This window comes from Geotrypetes seraphini, chromosome 4 (genome assembly GCF_902459505.1).
Source record: "Geotrypetes seraphini chromosome 4, aGeoSer1.1, whole genome shotgun sequence".
NCBI lineage: Eukaryota > Metazoa > Chordata > Amphibia > Gymnophiona > Dermophiidae > Geotrypetes > Geotrypetes seraphini.
The window spans coordinates 319,916,210-319,940,884 of NC_047087.1; the positions used below are offsets into that span (position 1 = coordinate 319,916,210).

Genomic DNA, 24,675 nt, shown 5'->3' on the forward strand with positions numbered 1-24,675 from the left:
TATACCTTGCAGTTCAAGGCGGATTACAAAAGAGCTAACTGGACATTTCCAGTGAAGTTACAACAATTACCACCTTAAGATATTGACAACTCTCTGGTAATTCTTATTAGCACCTTAAGATCGCGACAACTCATTGGTAATTCTTATGTAATTCTTATGACATCTCTTATGCTATTCCTGTAAATTTTTATGTAATCTCTGAAAACTTTTATGTAATCCGCCTTGAACCGCAAGATATAGGCGGAATAGAAATCACTAATGTAATGTAATCAAAGTGAGTATTTCACCCTTGATTCCATGGCTCGCAATTTTTCAAAGTAGTTGTTCATGTGGGACCTTGTCAAACGTCTTCTGAAAATCCAGATATACAATGTCAACCGGGTCACCCTTGTCTATCTGCCTGTTTACTCCCTCAAAGAAGTGCAGCAAGTTCATCAAGCAAGATCTTCCTTTGCTGAAGCTGTGCTGGCTGGCCCTCATCAGATCGTGTCCGTCAAGGTGATCAATGATGTGGTCCATTATCAGCGCTTCTACAATCTTTCCCAATACCAAGGTCAGACTCACCGATCTGTAGTTTCCTGGATCTCCCCTCAAACTTTTCTTGAAGATCGGCATAACACTCACCACTTTCCAGTCTTCCGGAATCCATCCCGCATGAGTTCCATTACCAACAGAATCCAGGATCTCCCTACTTCTAGAAGACCCCGCAATAAGGATACCCCAATCAACATCCGGCATGTTAAAATCACCTATTAGTAAAACTTCTCCTTTTTTAGATATATTCTGAATGTCTACTATTAAATCTCTGTCCACTTCTTATGTCTGTGAAGGAGGCCTATATATCACACCAATGTAAATATATTTACTATTCCCTCTTTCCAAATTGACCACAGTGCCCTGGGATAATGGAAGAGAAAACTGAATGAATGAATAAATAAATAAAATTCCAAGAGGACCTTGAAAGACTGGAAAACTGGACATCAAAACGGCAGATGGAGTTTCATGTGAACAAGTGCAAAGTGATGCATGTAGGAAAGAGGAAGCCGAACCATTATGTGATGCTGGGTTCTATGTTAGGAGTCACTGCTCGGGAAAAGGATCTGTTTATTTATTTATTTAATTCATTTTTTTACCCTGTCCTCCCCAAAGAGCTCAGAACGGATTACAAGTTAACATACATACAGTTAACAGGTTACAATTTGCCATAGTTACATAACAAGATTTTTTTGGTACAAGTGTTTGGTGTTTTTTTTAATTCGTTATTTATAAATTTTAACTTTTTGACAAAACATAAAGAACAAGAAATAATACAATACCAGTATATTCACAGATACAAATATATCTTCACAATTTTAACAAAGAAATTAGTACCCCAGCTTGGAAAGCGGAACTGCAAATTAACTGAAATAAACCACTGGTAATTGAAAAAGGAAAATAAAGATGCGACTGGCTAGAGCCCGAACATTACTTCATTGAGCTATTATTGAAGTAGCAGATCTCACGTAGTAGACACACTTTGCCCTTTGGGGGAGATAAAATTTGACAATTGCTGAGGTTCATAAAAAACATATCTGTTACATTGATAAACCATAACACATTTGCAGGGGTATCTCAAAACGAACGTTGTACCCAACTTCAGGGCCTGAGGTCTCAAAATCAGAAACTGTTTTCTTCTCTTCTGGGTTGAACATGAAACATCAGGATACATTTCTAATAACTTTTGACATAAATGGAACATCTTTATATCTAAAAAAGAGCTTAAGCATCCATTCCCTATCTGAATCAATAGCAAATTGTACCATCAGCGTAGCAGTAGTAGTCTGTCTATCAGACCTCTCTAGGAAATGAGTTAAATCCAGACTATCAGCAGACAAATTCTGCTGGTTTGGATTTTGAGCTTTAACTCTAAAAGGCAAACAATAAATTTTGTGAGAGGCGGATAGGAAGATTCGGGCACCTTTTTGGTACAAGTTTTTATCCTAACTTGAAGCATACTAAGAATCTAATACCAATATACTGTATTTTTTTTTGCTCCTTAAGAAAACACGAAAAAAAACCAACATTCTGAACAAAATTCTCCCTGCCAGGCTCTGCATCCTGTCCCCTCTCCCTGCCAGGCTCTGTACCCTGAACCCCTTCTGACCTAGTTCACGCCTGCTATCTAACACCAGCTTTGGCAGGATACACATTTCAAATATGACATATTGTAATCCCATATTGATCTGTGTTGTGGTGCCTCCTGCCATCCTTTTATCAGTTTTGTTTTATTTTACTTTCTTTTATTGTTTTTGTCCTATTTTTACTATTTGATTTTGTTTTGATCGATCCTTATTTTGTCTTTATATCCTCTATGATTAAACAACCCGAATATGGCTATTAATGGCAGAATAGTTTGATCTTACTTACTGGCTTGCTTTGATGCTTTCGGGCTCTGCGGTGCGGTGTGCCGGGTGTGCCTCTTAATTTCAGCCACTTTTTCACTGATGCTATCTTGTCTTCGTGGAATAACGCTCCTGTCTACCGTGGCCTAGTTGAAGTGCCGCAGCCCACTGGCAATGTCAAGTGATCGCTTTTAGTTGGCGGGGCCCACCTGGATGTTGTACAGCCCGATGCTTTTGACTGGATGCGCCCTTCGTTGCCTCCTTCGGCTCCCCAACTGTTGGTGCCTGGTGGGGTTCTGTGGCTCAGTGGGGAATGTGCTGCGGCAGCGGCAGGGCTCCAATTTTGACGCTGGAGGGAGAAAAATGGAGCATGCTCACTCCCACCAATCGGGCATCTGTTGTGGCGGTGACAGACAAGTGCGAGGGCCAATAAAGAAGAGTACCGACCCCAGCCATTCACGTGTCCTCACGCGTTCTCTCTGCTGCAGGAAGGAATGGTGGCCAAATCTCGGCCAAGATCGTGGGCCAAATTTAATCACCCCAGGCCAGAGTTTGACATGTTTAGGAGTGTGGAAGGCTGCAGGTGAAACGCTGGATTACAAAAAGGTACTGGGGGAGGGGGGATTGGCATTCGCTCCATAAGACGCATCCTTATTTCCACCCACTTTTTTTGGGGGAAAAAAAGTGCATCTTATGGAGCAAAAATACGGTACATAATATAAAGTTTACAGGTTGCAATTTGCCATAGTTACAGTAAAAGGTTTTTCATAGAAACATAGAAACATAGAAATAGACGGCAGATAAGGGCCCACGGCCCATCTAGTCTGCCCACCTTAATGTCCCTCCCCTACCTTTGCCCTGTGAAGAGATCCCATGTGCCGATCCCATTTGGCCTTAAAATCAGGCACGCTGCTGGCCTCAATCACCTGTAGTGGAAGACTATTCCAGCGATCAACCACTCTTTCAGTGAAAAAGAATTTCCTGGTGTCACCTCGTAGTTTCCCGCCCCTGATTTTCAACGGATGCCCTCTTGTTGTCGTGGGACCCTTGAAAAAGAAGATATCTTCCTCCGCCTCGATGCGGCCCGTAAGATACTTGAACGTCTCGATCATGTCCCCCCTCTCTCTGCGCTCCTCGAGCGAGTATAGCTGTAATTTGTCAAGCCGTTTTTCGTATGGTAGATCCTTGAGTCCCGAGACCATCCGGGTGGCCATTCTTTGCACCGACTCCAGTCTCAGCATATCCTTGCGATAATGCGGCCTCCAGAATTGCACACAGTATTCCAGGTGGGGCCTCACCATGGATCTATACAATGGCATAATGACTTCCGCCTTACGACTGACGAAACCCCTTCGTATGCAGCCCATGATTTGTCTTGCCTTGGACGAAGCCTGCTCCACTTGATTGGCAGACTTCATGTCCTCACTGACGATTACCCCCAAGTCTCGTTCTGCTACCGTTTTTGCTAGGATCTCGCCATTAAGGGTATAAGACTTGCATGGATTCTGGCTGCCCAGGTGCATAACTTTGCATTTTTTGGCATTGAAGTTGAGTTGCCATGTCCTAGACCATCGCTCCAGTAGGAGTAGGTCGTGCATCATGTTGTCGGGCACTGAATCTTCGTCTGTTGTGCATTTGCCCACTACATTACTCAGTTTGGCGTCAATTCAATTCAAGTTTTTCAATTCAAGTTTTTATAATAATAATAGCAGCTTTATTTATTTATATCCCATCATACCTTTTTAGTTCAAGACGGTGTACAGCAAGAGGTGCTGAAAAGACAGCGAGGTAACATCAATTAGATTTGAGAAGGGATAGATAGACAGTTGTGATGGGGTGATGCGCACTTGTTTTTTTGCAGTTATGGAAGTTGAATCCCAGCATAGCAAAGGATGGATGTAGTTGCAGTGTTCTTTGCGGATCCAAAAGAGCTCCATTTTAGAGGTGTTTAGTTGTAATTTGTTGACAAACATCCAGTTTTTGATTTCTGAGATACAGTTTAAGAATTTCGTGATCTGGGCGTCACGGGTTTCTCCTAGCGATAGGTATAGATGGATGTCATCAGCGAAGAACTGAATCTGTATTTGGTATTTGCGGGCTATGTCTAGGACAGGTCTAATGTAGAGATTGAATAATAGGGGGGATAGCAGAGCCCCTAGGTGCCACTGTTGAGGATACATTTAAACTCTCAGCTCAATGTGCGGTGATGGAAAGCAAATAGAATGTTAAGTATTAATCAGAAAAGGGGGATAGCAGAGTCCCTAGGTGCCACTGTTGAGGATACATTTAAACTCTCAGCTCAATGTGCGGTGATGGAAAGCAAATAGAATGTTAAGTATTAATCAGAAAAGGAATGGAAAACAAAGATTAAAATGTTATAATGCTCTTGTATCGCTCTATGGTATGGCCACAACTTGAATACTGTGTGCAGTCCTGGTTGCTGTATCTCAAAAAAGATATAGTGGAATTAGAAAAGGTACAGAGAAGGGTGATAATAATAATAACTTTATTTTTCTTTACCACCATAGTCAAATGACTTCTAGGCGGTTCACATCAAAAGAAGGCTGGACAATCAGCGAATTACAGAATGCAAGAGGAGAAATGTTACATAAGAAATAGGAGTTTCATGAGAAATTACATCAGGTTTGAAAAGGGGAAATATCATAGTGAGAGAGGGTCATCTGTTTCGGCTATGAATTTGTCAAATAGAATGGTTTTAATTTAATTTTCGAAATGCGCCATAGGTCTGTCTGGCTCTATTTATGTGGTTTCCCAGCCAGGATTGCTGTTTGCTTGCTTGGAACATGAAGGTTCTGTCCAGAAAGGATTTGTATTTGCAGCCTGTGATCTTTGGTATGTAAACATGTTTTGGTTTCTGGTTATGTGGGGTTGTGTAGCATGAAGTGTGGAAGCAGGTAGGAAGGTACTAGTCCTCAGACCTGTCTGAAACAAGATACAAGCAAACCTGGACAGTATTCGTGCCTCCATTGGTAACTTGTGTAATTTTTTGTAGTAGGGGCTAACATGGTCTTTTTTCCTCAGTCCAAAGATCAAGCGGACTGCAGTGTTTTGCACTATTCATAATTTTTGTACTGTTTTTATTGGGATACCCAGGTAGACGATTTTGTAGTAGTCCAGGATAGATAGGATCAGCGACTGCACCAGTAATCTAAAGGATGTTGTGTCAAAGTATTTTTTAATAGTCCTTAGTTTCCACAGAGTGTAAAAGCATTTCTTCACCAGTAAGTTTGTGTGGTCAGCCATGGTTAAGTGTATATCTAGTGTGATACCCAGTATTTTTATGGTTTGGGAGATTGGATATTCGTGGTTGTTTATTTTTAACGATGTTCTGGTTATTTTGTCATTGGTTATTTTGTCAGTTTGAAGTTGGTAGTCCATTTTTCGATTTCTATCATTGTGTGTGAGAGGTTATCTATAATTTCATTTGTGATGTCATTTAAGGGGATTAAGATGGATATATCGTCTGCGTATATGTAATGCTTTAAGCTTAATTTTTGTAGTAGATGACCTAAGGATGCAATGTAGATGTTGAACAGTGTGAGTGATAGTAGGGAGACTTGGGGCACCCTGATGGGTTTTTCCATGGGTTGGAGTAATTTCCATTGCTGGCTACTCGGTAGGATCTGTTTGTTAGGAATTCTTGGAACCATTTTTTTACCTTTCCTGAGAGCCCCATTGCATCTAGGCAAAGTAGCATGATTTTGTGGTCTACTAGGTCGAAAGCACTGCTAAGGTCTAGTTGCAGAATTAGAGTGATTTTGCCTTTGCTGAAAAGATCATAGAGGTGATTTAGTATGGAAGCTATGACAGTTTCTGTGCTGTATCCTTTCCTGAATCCTGACTGGTGTTCACTGAGGATGTTAAATTTGTCTAGGTAGTTTACTAGTTGTAGGTTGACCAATCCTTCCTGTAGTTTTGTGAATAGGGGGATGCTTGCTATGGGTCTGTAATTGGTTGTCAGTGCTGTAGAGATTTTCTGATCTTTGGGGTTAGGTGTAATCAGTATGTGCCCCATATCCTCATTTAATGTTCATTTTGTAAGGGATGAAACTGATAAAAGGTTTAAGATGACTTCCCTGAAAGGAAAGGCTAAAAAAGGTTAGGGCTCTACAGCTTGGAGAACAGACAGCTCTGGGGCGATATGATAGAGGTCAATAAAATACTGAGAGGAGTGGAAAGGGTAGATGTGAATCACTTGTTCACTCTTTCCAAAAATACTAGGACTAGGGGGCATGCAATGAAGCCGCCAAGTAGAAGATTTAAAACAAACTGGAGAAAATATTTCATCACACAACGTGTAATTAAATTCTGGAATTTGGTGAAGTCTTGGAAAATTTCCTAAAAGAGAAGTCCACAGACCATTATTGAGATGGCGTGGGGAAATCTACTGCTTATTCCTAGAATAAGCAGTGTAAAATCTGTTTTACTGTTTGGGATCTAGGTAGGTACTTGGGACCTGGGTTAGCCATTGTTGGAAACAGGATACTAGACTTGATGGACCTTCAGTCTGTCCCAGTATGGCAATTCTTATGTTCTTATGACTTAAGATGACAATCCATCATGCTGGTCGTGAAGTCGTCCAGTCTTTCCCAAAAATATCTGACCCTTGAAAGTTTCATCAAGGTGGTTTTAGATGCCAATTCTCTCACCCATTGCCTGATCCAACACATTCTATAGGCGGAGATTGTATAATTGACTCATGGCCTTGCCACATAGTCCACCCCGACCGATAACACAGGTGGGCTCCCAACTCCCCCTGTGACTGGGTTCTGGCAAAGCATCCGATATACTCCTGATGGAATTTTGTGCAAAAATTTCAAAATTCTACACATAAAATTAGCAAATTCTGCAAGTTAATTTGTCAAAATTTAAACAATATTTTTGCCAATTATTATCCATATTCTATTTAAAACATTTAAGATTGGTCCTATCTGTTTGAGGTCTTATTGGTCCTATCTGTTTGAGGAGCGTGGGAGCCCTTGCTCCGCCCCTCCCCCGGACCGAAACCAGTCTTCGGGAGCCTTGAAAAAGGACTCCCCAACGAAGTGCAGCCTTTTTCAGCTGCCCAGCACCCAGGAGAGGAGCGTGGGAGCCCTTGCTCCGCCCCTCCCCCGGACCGAAACCAATCTTCGGGAGCCTTGAAAAAGGACTCCCCAACGAAGTGCAGCCTTTTTCATCTGCCCAGCACCCAGGAGAGGAGCGTGGGAGCCCTTGCTCCGCCCCTCCCCCGGACCGAAACCAGTCTTCGGGAGCCTTGAAAAAGGACTCCCCAACGAAGTGCAGCCTTTTTCAGCTGCCCAGCACCCAGGAGAGGAGCGTGGGAGCCCTTGCTCCGCCCCTCCCCCGGACCGAAACCAGTCTTCGGGAGCCTTGAAAAAGGACTCCCCAACGAAGTGCAGCCTTTTTCAGCTGCCCAGCACCCAGGAGAGGAGCGTGGGAGCCCTTGCTCCGCCCCTCCCCCGGACCGAAACCAGTCTTCGGGAGCCTTGAAAAAGGACTCCCCAACGAAGTGCAGCCTTTTTCAGCTGCCCAGCACCCAGGAGAGGAGCGTGGGAGCCCTTGCTTCGCCCCTCCCCCGGACCAAAACCAGTCTTCGGGAGCCTTGAAAAAGGACTCCCTAACGGCGTGCAGCCGTTCGGCGTGTGCGCCTTCGGGAAGCGCCCCAACGCTGCACAGGGTGACTAGTGAATCTCCACCACAGTAACCAGCCACCACAGTAACCAGTCTCAGCAGGACTCCCAACAGCCTCAAAAGTCTCCTAGCGATAAGTATAACTAAATAACTATTAACCTCAATAATTTATACTGACTTAACATGACCATACATGACATTGCTTGGCTAGGTTTAACTGTATGACTACACAAACCTCCATGCTACTACGAACCTGCATGATTTTTGCCTGAATATTGTGAAGTTTAATAATTGCCTAAATACTGTGAAGTCTATAACTGCACTGCCTGACTAGGTGAGAGCGCAAGACTATACGAACATACACGATATTGCAATCCTGCTTGTCACTGCATGAATATTGTGAAGTTTTATCATTATTATTATTGTAAAGTTTTATAATCAGCCTCATATTCATATTTGTACTGCGTCTCTACTATCACCAAGGCCATATCTTTTTCACCCATAGCCAAAATGAGGGCATCAAATACCACACAGATAGTATTATGCATCATCTACCTAACTTACTATAGATGCCAGTGTAACGACAAAAGACCCCTTGAACAAATCCCAATCCACATCTCCTGGCAAAGGCCACTCAAACAGACAAAACCAACTCCCTCTCCTCAAACCCTTTTTAACTGCTCAGAACTCGGTCCTTTTCAAATACCCGCAGTAAACCCTAAATATAAAACATCCAAACAACACGGAAACAAGACCAAAAACAAAAAAAACTTAAAACAACTGAAACATATTGAAACCCCCCACCCCCAAACAATACAGGAACTTCAAAGGATACTATCTCAACGCCCGGTCGGTGAGAAATAAAGCACACATCATACATGACTGGATAGAACACAAAAACCCGGACATCATATTCCTAACCGAAACATGGATGATCTCAGACACAGATGTCATTATGAAGGAAATGTTACCACAGGGCTATAAAATCGTCCCAATAACTAGAAGCTGGAAAAGAGGAGGGGGCCTAGCGATAATCCTTAAATGCTACTTTGACCTCACCAGAATGGACTCAAAAATCACAGAAGATCTGGAAATCATCACCTGCAAGATCACCAACTCCGAACTGGAAGAATCTCTAATAGCCACACTATTCTACATCCCCCCAATAAATGGTCAAGTGCAAAAGAAGAATTCTTTGAATACCTTTCATCCAATACCATAAAAGGCACATACAACTTACTTCTGGGAGACATAAATGTTCACCTAGAGAAAAAGGAAAAACCGGAAGTGACAGAAATCGACTTGTTCCTAAATACCCTGGGCTTTGAAATTCCTGACAAAGAGGAAACACATGAAAAGGGACACCAACTGGACATCGTCACTTTTTCCCACAAAGACCCCGACACAAAAAAAATACAATAACAAAACCAGTTTGAAAAAAACAGTCACCTGCAGAAACATCACCAATCCAACAGAATTCTGGACCCATTATGAACTACACCCCAAAATAGAGGAAGAGCAAGACTTCCCCACTAGATGGGACAAATTCACAAAAGACACACTAAATCAAATAGCTCCTGTTCAATCATACAAAAAGAACACAAGGGCATCAAAAGAATGGTATGACGCCGAATTATTAGCCCTCAAACAAGATCTCAGAAAACTGGAAAGAGTATGGCAAAAAACAGACAAAGTGGAAGATAAAATTAAATGGAAACAAAAAATGAAAAATTACAAGAATCGGATCAAAGAAAAGCGTTATAACTGTTATGCACAGAAAATAGGAACAACCAATACAAACAGTAGAGAACTATTCAAACTAGTAAGCAAAATAACAAGACACCACACAGATACTACAGAACCATCACGATCAAATCCCAGAGGTCTCCACCCTAGCCAACCACTTTAGGAAAAAAATCACCGACCTCAGAGCCTCAATACCCCCTCCTCCACCCAATCTTGAATTCAACCTCAAAACGCAGAGTAGTGAATCCAAAGGCGATATGAGCTGGAACCACTTCAAGCCCACAGATTGGAATAACTTAGAACATAAGAACATAAGAAGTTGCCCCCGCTGAGTCAGACCAGAGGTCCATCTCGCCCAGCGGTCCGCTCCCGCGGCGGCCCATCAGGCCTAGTGCCTGAACAGTGGTCCCTGATTAATTTTGTAACTTACCTCTAATCCCATCCCTATAATCTACCTTTACTCTTATCTGTACCCCTCAATCCTCTTATCTGTACCCTCAATCATAGTCCAAGTTGAGGTAACGTACATTTTAGGGCAGCAATGCAAATGTTAAAACCTGTACCACATAACTTCGGATCAAAAAACAAACAATAAAACAAATAAACAAAAAATAACCAACCCAAAAACAAAACTGAAGTTCATTTGCGTCAAGATTTAGGCTCAGTCTACAGCAAATATGATTAAGGTAAAGAAAATTCTCTTGCCCCTTAGAAACCATTGCCTCCTGCATATGACAATGACCCCTCTCCCCCCCCCCCCACAATGACTATCGTATTTCCCTGAACAAATGGAAGTCTCTATCTCTAGATTTATGGTGCTGAAGGTGCATCTGTAATCCAATGTTCTGTACCAGAGGTCTCAAACTCAAACCCTTTGCAGGGCCACATTTTGGATTTGTAGGTACTTGTGAGGGCCGCAGAACAAATAGTTAATGTCTTATTACACTTTCTGCATGTTGCACTGCTTTCAGCTGTGTATAGCTGAAATGATCAGAAGCAATTAAGGAAAGATTTATAAATTATAAAGAGTTTTACCTCATGCAAAATTGTGATTTAGATTCAAAATATCAACTGCAAGAGACAAGATTTTGGTGTAGTCCTATAGGCTTTTTTGTAAAGTGGAGAATCAATATCTGACTTGTGACTAGAAAACTTGTGCCTTAAGTGGTCGCGTCCGCAACCACCTTCAGCTTTTACCTCCTCCAGCACCGGACACAACTGCCATCTCACATCAGTCACCACCAGGAGAGGTGCCAAATTTCATGAGAGTTCACAAGATTACGCACATACGCACAAGCTGCACTGCCTCCAATAGATACCTTACATTCTGGAACGTCGCCCGTCCCACTGATGCAACCTCACGCAAGTGCATCTGTACTCCACCTCACAATCGCAGATGCAGGAAAGCGCTTGCATAAGATTACAGCAGTGAGGCGGGCAACGTTCCAGAACAATGGAAACATACCAAGGGCCTCAAAATAGTACCTGGTGGGCTGCATGCAGCCCAAGGGCCGCGAGTTTGAGACCACTGTTCTGTACTGATGCAACCAAATATTTTTAGAAAGATCAATCCAGAAAAAAAACTGTTGTGATGTAAATTTAATACCTTCCTAGTAGGGATAAAAGACACCTTTGGGGGAGGGGGGAAACTCTCCTCTCCCCTCCAAACGCAAATTACATACACATATTACAAACCATTTACAAAATCCAGGAGAAAAGAATAAGGGGAAACCTAAGTTAAACTACTTGCTTTATGAAGGCAGACAAAAACCAATCTGTGCTCTCCAAATATTTTCAATGGAAGCACGGAGTTGTTGGTTTTTTTTAAGCAGTTCCCTAACAAAATTGCAATGATAAAGCACCATTAGCATTATGCATTCCATCAATTTCTAGGGCAAGAGAAGAAAAATTTCACAACCCAAAGGAAACCCAAAATCACAAACTACCCTCAGAGTGCTTTGTAAAAGTCTTCAAACCTTTGCCCAATTTTCATATTTTGCCCAGAAAAATGCTACTACACAAAATGCATTAAAAATACTACCCACTTGTCTAGAATGTCTCCCCTATTGTACTGGAAAGGAATTTATTGACTGAAATATGTTAGCTTTGGGAAATGTATATAGCAGATGTCTTTGCATTGTGCTCAACAGAAAAGGAAATGCATTTCTCCAGTGTCAAAGTGCTTGCTGACCCTTGCTGTGGCTGGTGAGGATACCCAAGCACCACCATCTGAAGACCTCCTCTACAGGCGGCCAGAACTTCCCTCCACCAAGCTTAGCAGTCACTGGCAGCATCTCTAAGTCACTGAGGTGCCAGCATCTGAAGGTTTGTCTATAGAGCTAACTGCTAGTTCTTCGTACTTGTTGAACTGAAGAACGGTATGCATCTTCATATTCTCTTGATAGTTCACAGACCAACATTTGGATAAAACATATGTCTGAGAAAGAAAGCAGGCTAAATGGCACTCTGAGTGGGTGGGCCATTAAGGCTCGTGTTTCTTTATACTGGAAAGAAAATCATCAAGGTAAGAACCTCATCTTTCCTTCCAGTGCAAAAGAGATGCGAGTCTTGAAAAGTTGGACATACCAAAGCATTCCCTTGAGTCTAGATCAGGGCAGACAAGCCTGTTGTTAGCACCAAGGACCCAAATGCCATGTCAAGTTGTGCCAACAAGTCCACTATGTAAAACTTTGTGAAAGTAAGGGAAGTGGGCCATCTAGTTGCCCTACAAATCTTCTATGGTGGGACAGCCTGAGATTCTGCCCTCCAGAAGTCATACTTCTGGTGGATCTACCTTCAGAGAGATCATTATCTAGGAAGTAAGGTCACTCAAAGCACTGCTTCCTTGCACTCTTCAACAAATACTCCAAATCAAATTGTCTACTAGATGAATGTCCATCTAAGATCATGCAAGATGCAATACCAGAATTTAAGAGGGACCTATTTAACTGGGCAACTTACTCTCTCAAAAATGGAACCTACCTGGAAAATATGGGACACATCCTAATGACACCCATACCCAAAGACCAGAAGATCTCGCTCACACTGGCATCCAACTACAGACCCATAGCGAGCACCCCCTTTTTCACCAAAATGCTGGAAGGGCTGGTCAACTTGGAATTAGTAAATCACTTAGATAAGTACTCTCTCCTAAATGACCACCAATCTGGATTCAGAAAAGGATTCAGCACCGAGACAGTCCTAGGCTCTCTCCTTAACCACCTATATGACCTTTTCAATCAAGGTTCCAGCGCCTTGATCCTACAGTTAGACTTCAGCAGTGCCTTCGATCTCGTGGACCATGAAACTATGCTTAGGTGCCTCGACGAAATGGGAATATCAGGAAGAGTGTGGACCTGGTTCCAAGGTTTCCTAACCAAACGATCTTATCAAGTGGTCCATGAAGGAAATTACTCTGAACCCTGGAAAAGCCCCTCGGGAGTCCCACAAGGATCCCCCCTATCTCCCACCTTGTTCAATATATACATCTTTTCTCTAGGCCACCTTTTACAAAAGCTTAACCTAACTTATTATATATACGCAGACAACATCTCCATATTAATACCAATAATAAATGTGACCTCAACCAACTCAAAACATATCTCCTCCATCATGCTCGAAATAGAAAAATGGACTTTAAACTTCAAACTGAAATTAAACTCAGAAAAGACAAAGATTTTCCTTGCTAGCCCAAACGAGAAAATCTCCGCAACTACAATATATGTAAACGGCCATGATCACCCAATACTAAAAACCATAAAAATACTGGGAGTCACCCTGGATACCCACCTGTCCCTGACCGAGCACATAAACTCGGTGACTAAAAAATGCTTCTTCATCCTTTGGAAACTGAAAACCATAAAAAAATACTTCGACCCGCTATCCTTCAGAATATTGGTACAATCACTGATTTTATCCACCCTGGACTACTGTAACATTGTCTACTTGGGAATATCTAAAAAAAATGTGAGAAAACTGAGAATAGTTCAAAATACGGCCATCCGTCTAATATTCGGACTAAAGAAGAGAGATCATGTTAGTCCATTCTACAAACTCCTTCATTGGTTACCAATTGAAGCATGAATTCTATTCAAATTCTCCTGCCTCTGCTATAAACTAATCTGGGGACTGGCCCCCAGCTACCTACTACCTCACTTCGAATTCCACTCCTCTATTAGGCCTACCAGAAACCGTAACCTCTTTACCTACCCAAATATCATAGGCTGTAGATATCGCACCTTCTTTGATAGAACATTCAAATTCCAAGCAGGTAGACTGCAAACTTGGACAGGCTACTTCACTTATGCCGCCAGAGAATCATATAGTATCTTTAGGAAAGAACTAAAAACCACATTGTTTAAGAAATTTATAACCTAACCAGACTTCTCCCCTAAAATCGGAGCCTCCTCCCATCCCAAGGAGTCCGTCTACCCTCTTCTGCCAAAATTTCTATCTTTAATTGTTTTTCCCACTGGTGCCTGTCCTTCGTTCAAATGTACCAACTTACTTCTCATCAACATCTTATGTTATCTTTTTCACCTTCGCAGCCTTGCACCTTTGTAACTCAAAGCGCAATCTCCTTTCTCTTCTCCTACTTATGCTCTGAATATCGTCGACTGTATAATGCTACTCATTGTGAAACCATGTAATACACAGCCCTGTAACTCTCCTGTTACTATCACAAGATGTTCAATGCTATACTCTGTAATTCGCTGTCTGTACAGTTTCTCTTCATTGTAAACCGCCTAGAAGTTGCAAGATTGTTGGCGGTATATAAGAATAAAGTTATTATTATTATTCATGCGCTATGAGTACTGTACACCAGCTCCAGTAGCCCACTTGCTGGTTAATGATATCTGTACGGAACAATTCTTAATTGAGAGGGGGCACTAGACAGGGCTGCCCGCTGTCTCCCCTGTTGTTCCTCATTTATTTAGAACCCTTTTTGTGTACAGTCCGCCGAGACCCTGCTATTTTGGGGATGACCATCTCTACGTCTTCCATAAAGGTTATGGCTTTCGCTGATGATTTGCTCTTTGTGTTGCCTGACCTGCATTTGTCTATGTCCCAGTTAATGAATGCACTGGCTGAATTTTATCTCCACCTCAAGACACAGAAGAACCTCAAACCCTTTCGCCTTCCCCCCACTCAAAGGCACACAACGCAAGAAAATGTTTGACAACCTTCTAGCAACACAAGCAGCAAAAATCAACCATTCCATCTCCAATCTTATGACAATATCAGACAACTTCAAAACATTCAGAAAAGAAATCAAAACCCTGCTTTTCAAAAAATTCATCCAAATATCTTAACCCCTCCTCTTTTAGCTCCAGAAGATTCACCTACCTTCAGATAACCTTCCCCCAAATTACCCACCTTAACACCTTCCAATTAAACAAATACCATAAATAGATTGTAACTTACCCTCTCTAACTGCATTCCATATGTATTTTTCATACAGTTCTTCACTGTCAGTTTAATTTCCATCCTATAAATTCACATAGAATTTTTCTTTTTTCAACCATCTTTATTTTCTCTTCTTTATTAATTTCCAGGTACTTTAGTTAGATTGTGAGCCTTCGGGACAGTAAGGGAATTTTTTAAGTACCTTCTTACTTCTCATTTATAATCTTAATGTATATTTTCTTCAAACCGCTTAGAACCTAACGGATATAGCGGTATATAAGAAATAAATTACATTACATTACATATTCTGGGTTTACTTTGAACAGGCAAAAATCTGTGGTTTTGGAGATACTGGCTACATTGCAGGACTTCTGGGAGGGGGAGTTTCCTTTTTCTTGGGCTACCACATCTTTGAAATATCTGGGGGTCATATTGCCTAGGAACTTGACCCAGTTATACGCACAGAACTTTGATGCCTTGTTGCGTACCACCTTAACTATGCTGCATATTTGGGCATCCTTTCCACTGTTTATTTCTGGTAGGGTGACTCTTTACAACATGGTTCTCTTTCTATGATGGTTGTACTGATTTCAGGTGCTACCCCTATTGATTACTCGCAACCAGGAGGTGAAACTAATTGCAGGGATCGAGGGGTTTTTGTGGGGTGGACAGAGGGCACAGCTTTCTTATGCCCGCTCTTGTGTGGGTTGCTAAATATAAAATGGTACGCCCTGGCATGTCAAATGCAACATATAAATGACTGGTTCAGGGGGACTTCTTATTTTTCAGATACTCTGTTGGAAACTTCTTTAGTATACCCCACTCATTTCAGTGCTATGTTGCATGCTACGCCTCCAAGCCTTTGCAAAATTATTTCTGCATATCTTGTTTTTGCTCCAGCTTGCAGGACCTGGCATTGGGTATGCCGTGCTCTCTTTGTTTCCTTTAAATCTTCTCCTTACCTACCTCTTCAGGGGAACAGGGATTTTGTACCAGGTACTCACTGTCATGCTTTTCAATCTTTGAAAACTAAGGGTTTACAATTTTTATTTCAACTGTTTGATGATGAAGGTACTCTTTATACATCTACACTGTTACAAGACATCTATGTGTTATCTAGTTCTGATGTATTTCATTATTTTCAGGTTAGACATTATATTCATTCTTTGCTCTCTGACTCAATGACAGAAGCAACTTGGGAGGTAATCTCTGAAATGTTTAGCTTGTCAGAACAAAACATCATCCCGCTTCGTTTTCATCATGTTGGATTATTGGATCAGTCGGGGGCCAACTTTGAGATTCTAACAGGACTCTGGGCTACGGACTTACATTGTACTCTTTTGGAGCAGCATATTAGTAGAGCTTTGAAGAACGCTCTCAAATTGATGACTAATATTACCCATTGGGAACTCCAACATACATTTTTACTTCACCTTCCTATTTCTCCTACACATGCTTATTGGATGCGCATCACTAAGTCCCATTGTTGTATTAAATGTGCTACCTCCTATGCCTCTCTGGGCCATCAATTCTGGTCTTAGTAACATAGTAACATAGTAGATGACGGCAGATAAAGACCCGAATGGTCCATCCAGTCTGCCCACCTGATTCAATTTAAATTTATTTTTTTTTTAATTTAATTAATTTTTTTTTCTTAGCTATTTCTGGGCAAGCTATTTCTATATGTTACTATATTATATAAAGTGTTGCTTTTTGGATGGCCTTAGGCAGATCTGTCTCAACTTTGTGGAATCGTACATGGACTCCTACACCAGCTTCTTTATTTGGACAATACAAGATTGTGACTCCTAAACCACAGGGCATGGCAGCCTTTGTAGACCGAGTCATGCTGCTGGGTAAGAAAGCTATATTATACATCTGGTTAACTCCTGAGGCGCCATCGATGCAACACTGGTGTTCTCTGCTGATACTTCAAGCGGCCTTGGAGTGCCGATGTATTTCGAATATGAATTCCACATCAGGATGCCGTTTTTGTGTATTGTGGGAAACCATTTTGGACTGATCTCACACCGCAGGCACGCAGTAGAATATTGAATATGTAACACTGATGCCAGGTTAATCTTTTTTCTTTTACAGGATTGTCATGTGGAATGTTCGGGGGAGGGAGGATTGGGGGATATTGTGTTCTTGGTGATTGGTTATTTTGGATTATGTGATGCTGGTTTGCTGTTTGTGTTTTGTTAAAACCAATAAAAAAACATTTAAACATAAAATAAACATTTAAAATACATTTATCATCGGCCTTTGTTGTATGGATGTTTTATTTTACCATCATGTTGGTTCCAGTTTCTTTTTTCTGCTTTCCTGTCATCTGCTAATTCTCCTTCAAGCGACTATCCATTTGTCTTTTCTTTCTCCTGACTTTTCCCTCACTACACCTGCCTTTGACATTTATCATTCATGAATTTTTTTGTCTACTTTGCTGACCTGTAGAAATGGAAGCACGTTCACAAAAGATTTCAAACTTGGCAAAGAAATTTGCCCCAAGGTGTTGTACCAAACTGCAAAATTTCAGACTCCTAGGTAGTTTCCTTCTGCCACAGTATTTAAGCAAAGTTGGCATTTTAGGTCACACGAGGCATGGGAGTGGATCAATTGCTTTTGTTCAACCACCCCTAGCTTCTGACCAAATTGAGATAGATCCAAAATATTTTGCAGAGTTTCATTTGAGACCCTAGACAACACCCCTGTAAAATTTGGTTGGATTTCAAGGAGGGTCGAGTATGGGTGGTTTTCAGTATTGGTCCACTTGACATTATAATATATGAAGGTTTTGGATCTATGAAAGATACCCATGCCACAATTCCTATAAGGATAATATTACTATGATCCTTGGAGCGGTAATTCTGAGATTATTTCCTTCATTTAGCTGCCCAGTTTGGGTATGATTAACCTTGTGTGGATCTGGATTTGTTTTGGTTAATCCAAGAATTTTTCACTTTTTCTATTTTTTGAATGAGCAAAACTAAAAGACCAAAATTACACAAAATAGGATTTTAGAGGTGGAGAACCTCAGAAACCCTTATTTTTGTTAAACTCAGACCTACCTTGAATTTCCCATAGACAGTAATGAGCTCTACTCACAGACCTGCCATGTGCTGTGCCTGCATCAGCTTCTCACTGCAGCTAGAAAGAGTGGCTCCAGCAGCTTCTCTCTTTGAGCTGTCTTTTATTCAGGTTCCAAAAACCTAAAACCCTCGACCCCTCACTCTTCCATACAATTCTTTTTTTTTTTTGAGGGGGGAGGAATGAAGCCGACCTCTGCCAAGTCTTTCAAGCAGTCATGGGGTCAAATCAGCTTCCGCTCAAGTCTGATTGCAGGGGCGAGCACTGGGCCCAGGGGACCTGACCCCAAGCTCCCAAGTGTTACACAGGCCAGCCAGGTAGGTACTCTTTTAAAAAAGTGTGGCCCTCCTGGAAACAGACACAGATGTCCGACTTTTCCCAAGCAGAACTGTCCCTCTTAGCACAGGGAAGACTTGATATAAGATTGGATTAACATAACAACATATAGAACTTCTTAACCATGTAACCATGAGTTCTATGCAGTTTACAAAAGATTATAAACTAAAATCAATTTAAGAATGAGAAAAATAAATTATTTGACCAAGTATTTTGAAAAGAGATAAGTTTTCAGTTGAGTTCTGAAATATTTATAAGAACAAGCTCCAAGCAACAACAATCAAAATTCTCTGTCGTGTGAAGCTGCTTGGAATGCTAAAGTATGATTCAGAAATTTCTTAGTTTTACAGCCCTGTACTGAAGGAAAGGTGAATAGGGCATGAGACTTTCTACTATTTTTATACGATGCTAGAGAGAATCTATTAACCATATAAAACAGAGCGGTACCATACATAACCTTATAGCAAAAGCAACCCAACTTAAACAAAACACGAGCCTCCATTGGCAGCCAATGCAATTCACAATAAAATGGAGTCACATGATCATATTTTTTAAGACCTGAAAATAAAAAATCTAGTGCAGAGCAGATAAAAAGACATCTTCTCAACTCACATGCAGTTATAACTGAGGAGAGAGGGCGCTGCCAGAGAAACAAGGGGATGGAGAGAAGAAAATTATTGATGTCTTCTGTAAGCAACTAGCAAGTTGGGACACTTAACCCATTTGTAAGGAATTGTATGCTGTTTGCACAGGAATTGAATATATACATATATTGTGGGTAGCACATAAACCAGGCCTGTCTGCAACCCTCAAGGACCAGTATTGAGAAGTCCCAGCTTGAAATTCATATAGTTTAGTATGGAACTGTAGGGCTTTTTTAATAATAATATAAAAGTCATTTCAAATTCTTCTAATTTTTTTCAGTGGGGGGAAATAAAATTTTTGCAAACACATGGGTTGGGGGAAGGGGAATCTCTGTAACCCGAGAGGACATCAGAGTCCAGTCCTCTTGGGGAGGGTCCCTATCTTATATAATTTCAATTTCTTGTCTGCTATTTTGCATTTGTTGGTTTGTGGTTCTTTCTTGTGAATAAAAACAGATTTAAACATAAAATTTTTGCAAACACATAAAGCAAGATAACTCATTCCTTTCCAAAGGGCAAAAGATAAGAGGGTTACCACTGAATACAAGCAGAACCTGGAATACAACTCATCTTGAGTTGCTACTGAAAAGGTTTGAGCTAAATCCAGTTAAATAGACAAATAAAGAGATGCACTCAGCTGATTTAACAGTACAGTATATGTTCACTTACTGGAAGTGTCTTTTTTCTGGCTACTTGGGGTAGTTGCCCAGTTTACTTTGACTTCCTGAAAATACATGTAATATTGTTAATATATATTTACAACAATGTTAAAACTTAAATATTTTAAATGACTTACTAGATTTGCTATTTGCATGTATGTAATTATACCATTTACTAATGAAAGAAAAAGAATATAACCACTCAGTGCGCCACCAAAGCATGAGATTTCTGCATGCCAGAGTCACTAATATGTCTGGGGTCACACCTCATTAATCTCCTTCCCACAAAAGGAAGACAACATGGACACCAAACTGTGCTCTATGACACCAGCTGTGATAATTAGTAAGATCTTCTTAATTAAAAAAAAAGTTATAACAAGCACAGAATGGGAGAAAATCCATAAAAGTTTCTTTAACGATAACTGTAAGAACTTTTCTGAGAATGCAGTGTTTAAAATAAAGTTGATACCCTTCGAAATAAATGGACTTCTGCTCCCATGCATTCCAGTGGAGAAAGACGCACTAAAGGCAAAAATAATAATTTTTACTTATATTGCACCCTTCCAATGCAGAACACAGAGGGCACAGAACAATCAATCACAGAAGAATAAAATCAACATGAAATATATTATATCATAGAAAACGCAGGTTAAACTATAAAGCAGTTTTAAAAAAATGGAAGAAAGGGTACTTTAAATCCACGCAATTCATAATCTGGGCATGGAAACACTGAATGAGAAAAAAAATGACTAAGCTTCTTCAGTCCTCTTTCTTCAGCTTACCTTTCCCAATATTTTTCGCCCATTCATGGCAGCTAATGCAGCAGCTGCATCTCTGTGTTCATAGAATTCCACAAAGCAATACGGGTCATTGCTTGGATGCTGCAAAACAGAAAATCCAACAGAAGAGCCGACCCTTCTGCTATCAGGTTGCTGAGAAGAAAATTTTGGAAAATGAGTTACTAAATAGTAATATATTGTTAACAAGAAATTGCAATCACAAATTATGAATTGACATTATAAAAACACAAGTTACAAAAAAAGTTAACTGTAAATCCAGGAAATGGATACCAAAGCTAACACATTGGTAGAAAAGGTAAAGTTTAGTCTTACCTGACAATTTCCTTTCCTTGAATCATGCTGTATCATGAAAAGATAGGTTATGTTTCCCTACCAGCAGATGATGAAAGAGAATATTAACTTTCAGTGGCATCACCAATATAGGGAATGGTGCAAACTGGAACATCTCCTTATGCTAATGCCTACACCAACCAGGCACCAATAAAGCACAGTTACTTACCGTAACAGTTGTTATCCAGGGACAGCAGGCAGCTATTCTCACATATTTCTGACATCATCCACGGAGCTCAGATGCGGACAGCCTCGCAAGCAGACTTGCTTGTAGAAACTCAGAAGTTTCAAGTCTGCCGCACCACGCATGCGCAAGTGCCTTCCTGCCCAGCACAGGGTGAGTCTCCTCAGTTCAGATAGCTAGCAGAGAAGCCAACTAGGGGAGGTGGGTGGGTTGTGAGAATAGCTGCCTGCTGTCCCTGGATAACAACTGTTACGGTAAGTAACTGTGCTTTATCCCAGGACAAGCAGGCAGCCTATTCTCACATATGGGTGACCTCCAAGCTAACCAGAATGGGATGGTGGGAGTATTGGCAACTTAGAAGAATAAATTTTATAATACTCTCTGGCCAAAATGGCCATCCCGTCTGGAGAAAACATCTAGACAATAATGAGAGATGAAAGTATGAACCAAGGACCAGGTGGGCAGCTTAGCAAATTTCCTCAATAGGAGTGGATCTGAAGAAAGCCACTGAATCCACCGTGGGCTGTGACTTAACTCTGTAGATGCAGTCCAGCCTGGGCATAGCAGAAAGAGATACAAACAGCCATCCAGTTGGAGATGGTATGCTTAGAAATTGGATGTCCCAACTTGTTTGGATCGAAGGAGCAGATCTGTGTGGTTTGGTGCGTTCCAGGTAGAAGGCCAAAGCACATTTACAGTCCAGAGTATGAAGAGCTGATTCTCCAGGGTGAGAATGAGGCCGTGGATAAAACACTGGAAGTACAATAGATTGCTTTAGATGAAATTCTGAAATCACTTTGAGTAGATGTGAGGGCAAAGAGAAAGACCACTTTCCAAGTGAGATATTTCAGATGAGCCGTAGACATTGGTTCAAATGGAGGCTTCATCAATTGAGCAAGAACAACATTGAGATCCCAAACCACTGGAGGTGGTTTGAGAGGAGGTTTGACATTGAAAAGTCCTTTCATAAATTTGGAAACCAACGGATGAGCAGAGAGGGGTTTCCCTTAAATAGGCTGATGGAAAGCAGCAATTTTTGCACTAAAATGGACTCAGGTAGATGTAGATTTGAGACCAGAGGTAGGCAAGTGGAAAAGATAATCCAAGACAAAAGCCAAGGAGGTATCTCAAGGCTCTATGTCATGAGAGATGCATCACGTAGAAAATCTAGTCAATTTTTCGTGACAGCATTGTCTAGTGGCAGGCTTTCTAGAAACCACTAAAAAGTCTCTTACAGATTGAGAAAACTGAAAAGGAGTTATGTTGAGAGGTACCAAGCTGTCAGGTGTAGAGACTGCAGGTTGGGATGAAGTAGAGATCCTTGACTCTGTGTAAGCAGAGATGGAAAAACTGGTAGAAGGTCTGGCTCCCTGCTGCTGAGTTGAAGTAGAAGAGAGTACAAAGGTTGTCTTGGCCACCGAGGAGCTATCAGAATCATGGTGGTATGATCGTTCTTCAACTTGACTAGAGTCTTGAGAATGAGAGGGAATGCATACAGGAAGAGATTCGTCCATTCCAGTAGAAAAGCATCTGCCTCGAGGCGATGAGGAGAATATATCCTGGAACAGAATTTAGGAAGTTTGTGGTTGTGGGGAGATGCAAAGAAATCTATCTGAGGAGTTCCCCATTGAGAAAAAATGTGATGAAGAGGCAAGGAATTAAGTGGCCATTCGTGAGGTTGAAGAAGACGACTCAATTTGTCCGCCAAACAGTTTTTCGCCCCATGGATGTAGACAGCTTTCAGGAAGGTGTTGTGGAGGATTTCCCAGTCTCAAACCTTCAGAGCTTCGTGCCAAAGGGAGAGAGATCCCATTCCACCCTGCTTGTTGACATAGTACATGGCGACTTGGTTGTCCGTCCAAATGAGGACTACTTGGTCATGAAGAAGATGTTGAAAAGCTTTGAGAGCATTGAAGATCGCTCTGAGTTCCAACAGATTGATATGACACTGACGATCTGTGCTGGATCAGTGGCCTTGAGTACGGAGACTGTCAAGGTGAGCCCACCAAGCGTAGGTCGAAGAATCTGTCGTGAGGAACTACTGATAGGGCAGCATCTGAAACAGTAAATCTCTGAAGAGATTGAAAGAGAGCATCCACCAGCGGAGAGACTGTTTCAAGGAAGGAGTGACTGTAATGTGTCGAGAGAGTGGCTCACAAGCCTGTGTCCACTGAGAAGCCAGGGTTCACTGAGGAATTCTGAAGTGAAGTCTGGCAAAAGGAGTCACGTGAACTGTCGAGGCCATGTGACCTAGTAGTACCATCATGTGTCTCGCTGAGATTGAAGAGCGGGAAGACACTTCGTGACAGAGCTGAAGAAGAGCATCCAGATGTTGTTGAGGAAGAAATACTCTGAGTTGGACAGTGTCCAGATGAACTGTAGATTCTGAGAGGGCTGAAGATGGGATTTGGGAAAGTTGATTTTGAATCCCAAGCTTTGTAGGAACCACGTAGTCCGTTGGGTTGCTACAATAACCCCCTGAGATGTTGAATCTTTGATGAGCCAGTCGTCTAGGTAGGGAAACACCTGAAGACCATGGTTCCTTATAGCTGCTGCTATCACCAATAGGCACTTGGTGAACACTCTGGGAGATGATGCCAGGCCGAAGGGTAGCACTCTGTATTGATAATGCAGATTCCCCACCCGAAATCTGAGGTATTGACAGGAGGCTGGGTGAATGGGAATGTGAGTGTAAGCCTGCTTGAGATCTAGAGAACATAACCAATCATTCTGATCTAGAAGGGGATAAAGGGATGCCAGGGACAGCATATGAAACTTTTCTTTGACCAAAAATTTGTTGAGAGCCCTGAGATCCAGTATGGGCCGCAGATCGCCCGTCTTCTTCGGAACTAGGAAGTTATCGGGAGTAAAAACCCCTGCTCTGCTGTTCCAGAGGAACTTCCTTGATGGCACGGAGATGAAGCAGAGCTTGAGCATCCCAAAGAAGAAGGGCGGTCTGGGATGGATTGGAAGGATACTCTCTTGGAGGACGTTCTGGTGGAACCTGAATGAAATGAAGAGAGCATCCTTCCTTGATTATTGACAAAACCCAGAGGTCGGATGTAATGATAATAATAATAATAACAGTTTATATCCTGCAGGTCCATGAAGTTCTATGCGGTTTACAATGATTAAGAATGTTACAAACTGAGTAGAACAAATAAAGTTAAAGACTAGTGACTGACAGCTCTAGAGATCAGTTATTGTGGGAAAGATTGTGCAAATCCGTACCTAAGTACTTCTGGAACAGATATGCTTTTAGGTGTTTCCTAAATTCCCCATAAGTGTTAGCAAGCATAAGTAATTGTTCCAGATCTTTACTCCATAATGCTGCCCGATATGAGAAAAGATGTTGATGATGTCTTTTAAATTTACATCCTTTAATCGGTGGAGAAACAAAGTTCAAGTGTGACCTTCTCTTGTGTCTATTGGTTGAGAAAAACAAAAGGT

At 41.4% G+C, this 24,675-nt stretch overlaps 1 protein-coding gene across 7 annotated transcripts in view; it reads right to left on the reverse strand.

Moving 5' to 3' along the window:
- TIAL1 (TIA1 cytotoxic granule associated RNA binding protein like 1) overlaps positions 1-24,675 on the reverse strand; it is a 539,174-nt gene that overhangs the window by 377,669 nt on the left and 136,830 nt on the right. For all 7 annotated transcript variants that reach the window (XR_004539125.1, XR_004539126.1, XM_033940857.1 and 4 more), the window contains exons 3-4: positions 20,694-20,843; positions 19,922-19,976 (exon numbers count right to left, since the gene is read on the reverse strand). Coding sequence is in view for 5 of the 7 variants with exons in the window: in XM_033940857.1 (XP_033796748.1) it covers positions 19,922-19,976; positions 20,694-20,843 (205 nt within the window). In the remaining 2 variants the exon portion in view is untranslated. The remainder of the gene's footprint in view (positions 1-19,921; positions 19,977-20,693; positions 20,844-24,675) is intronic.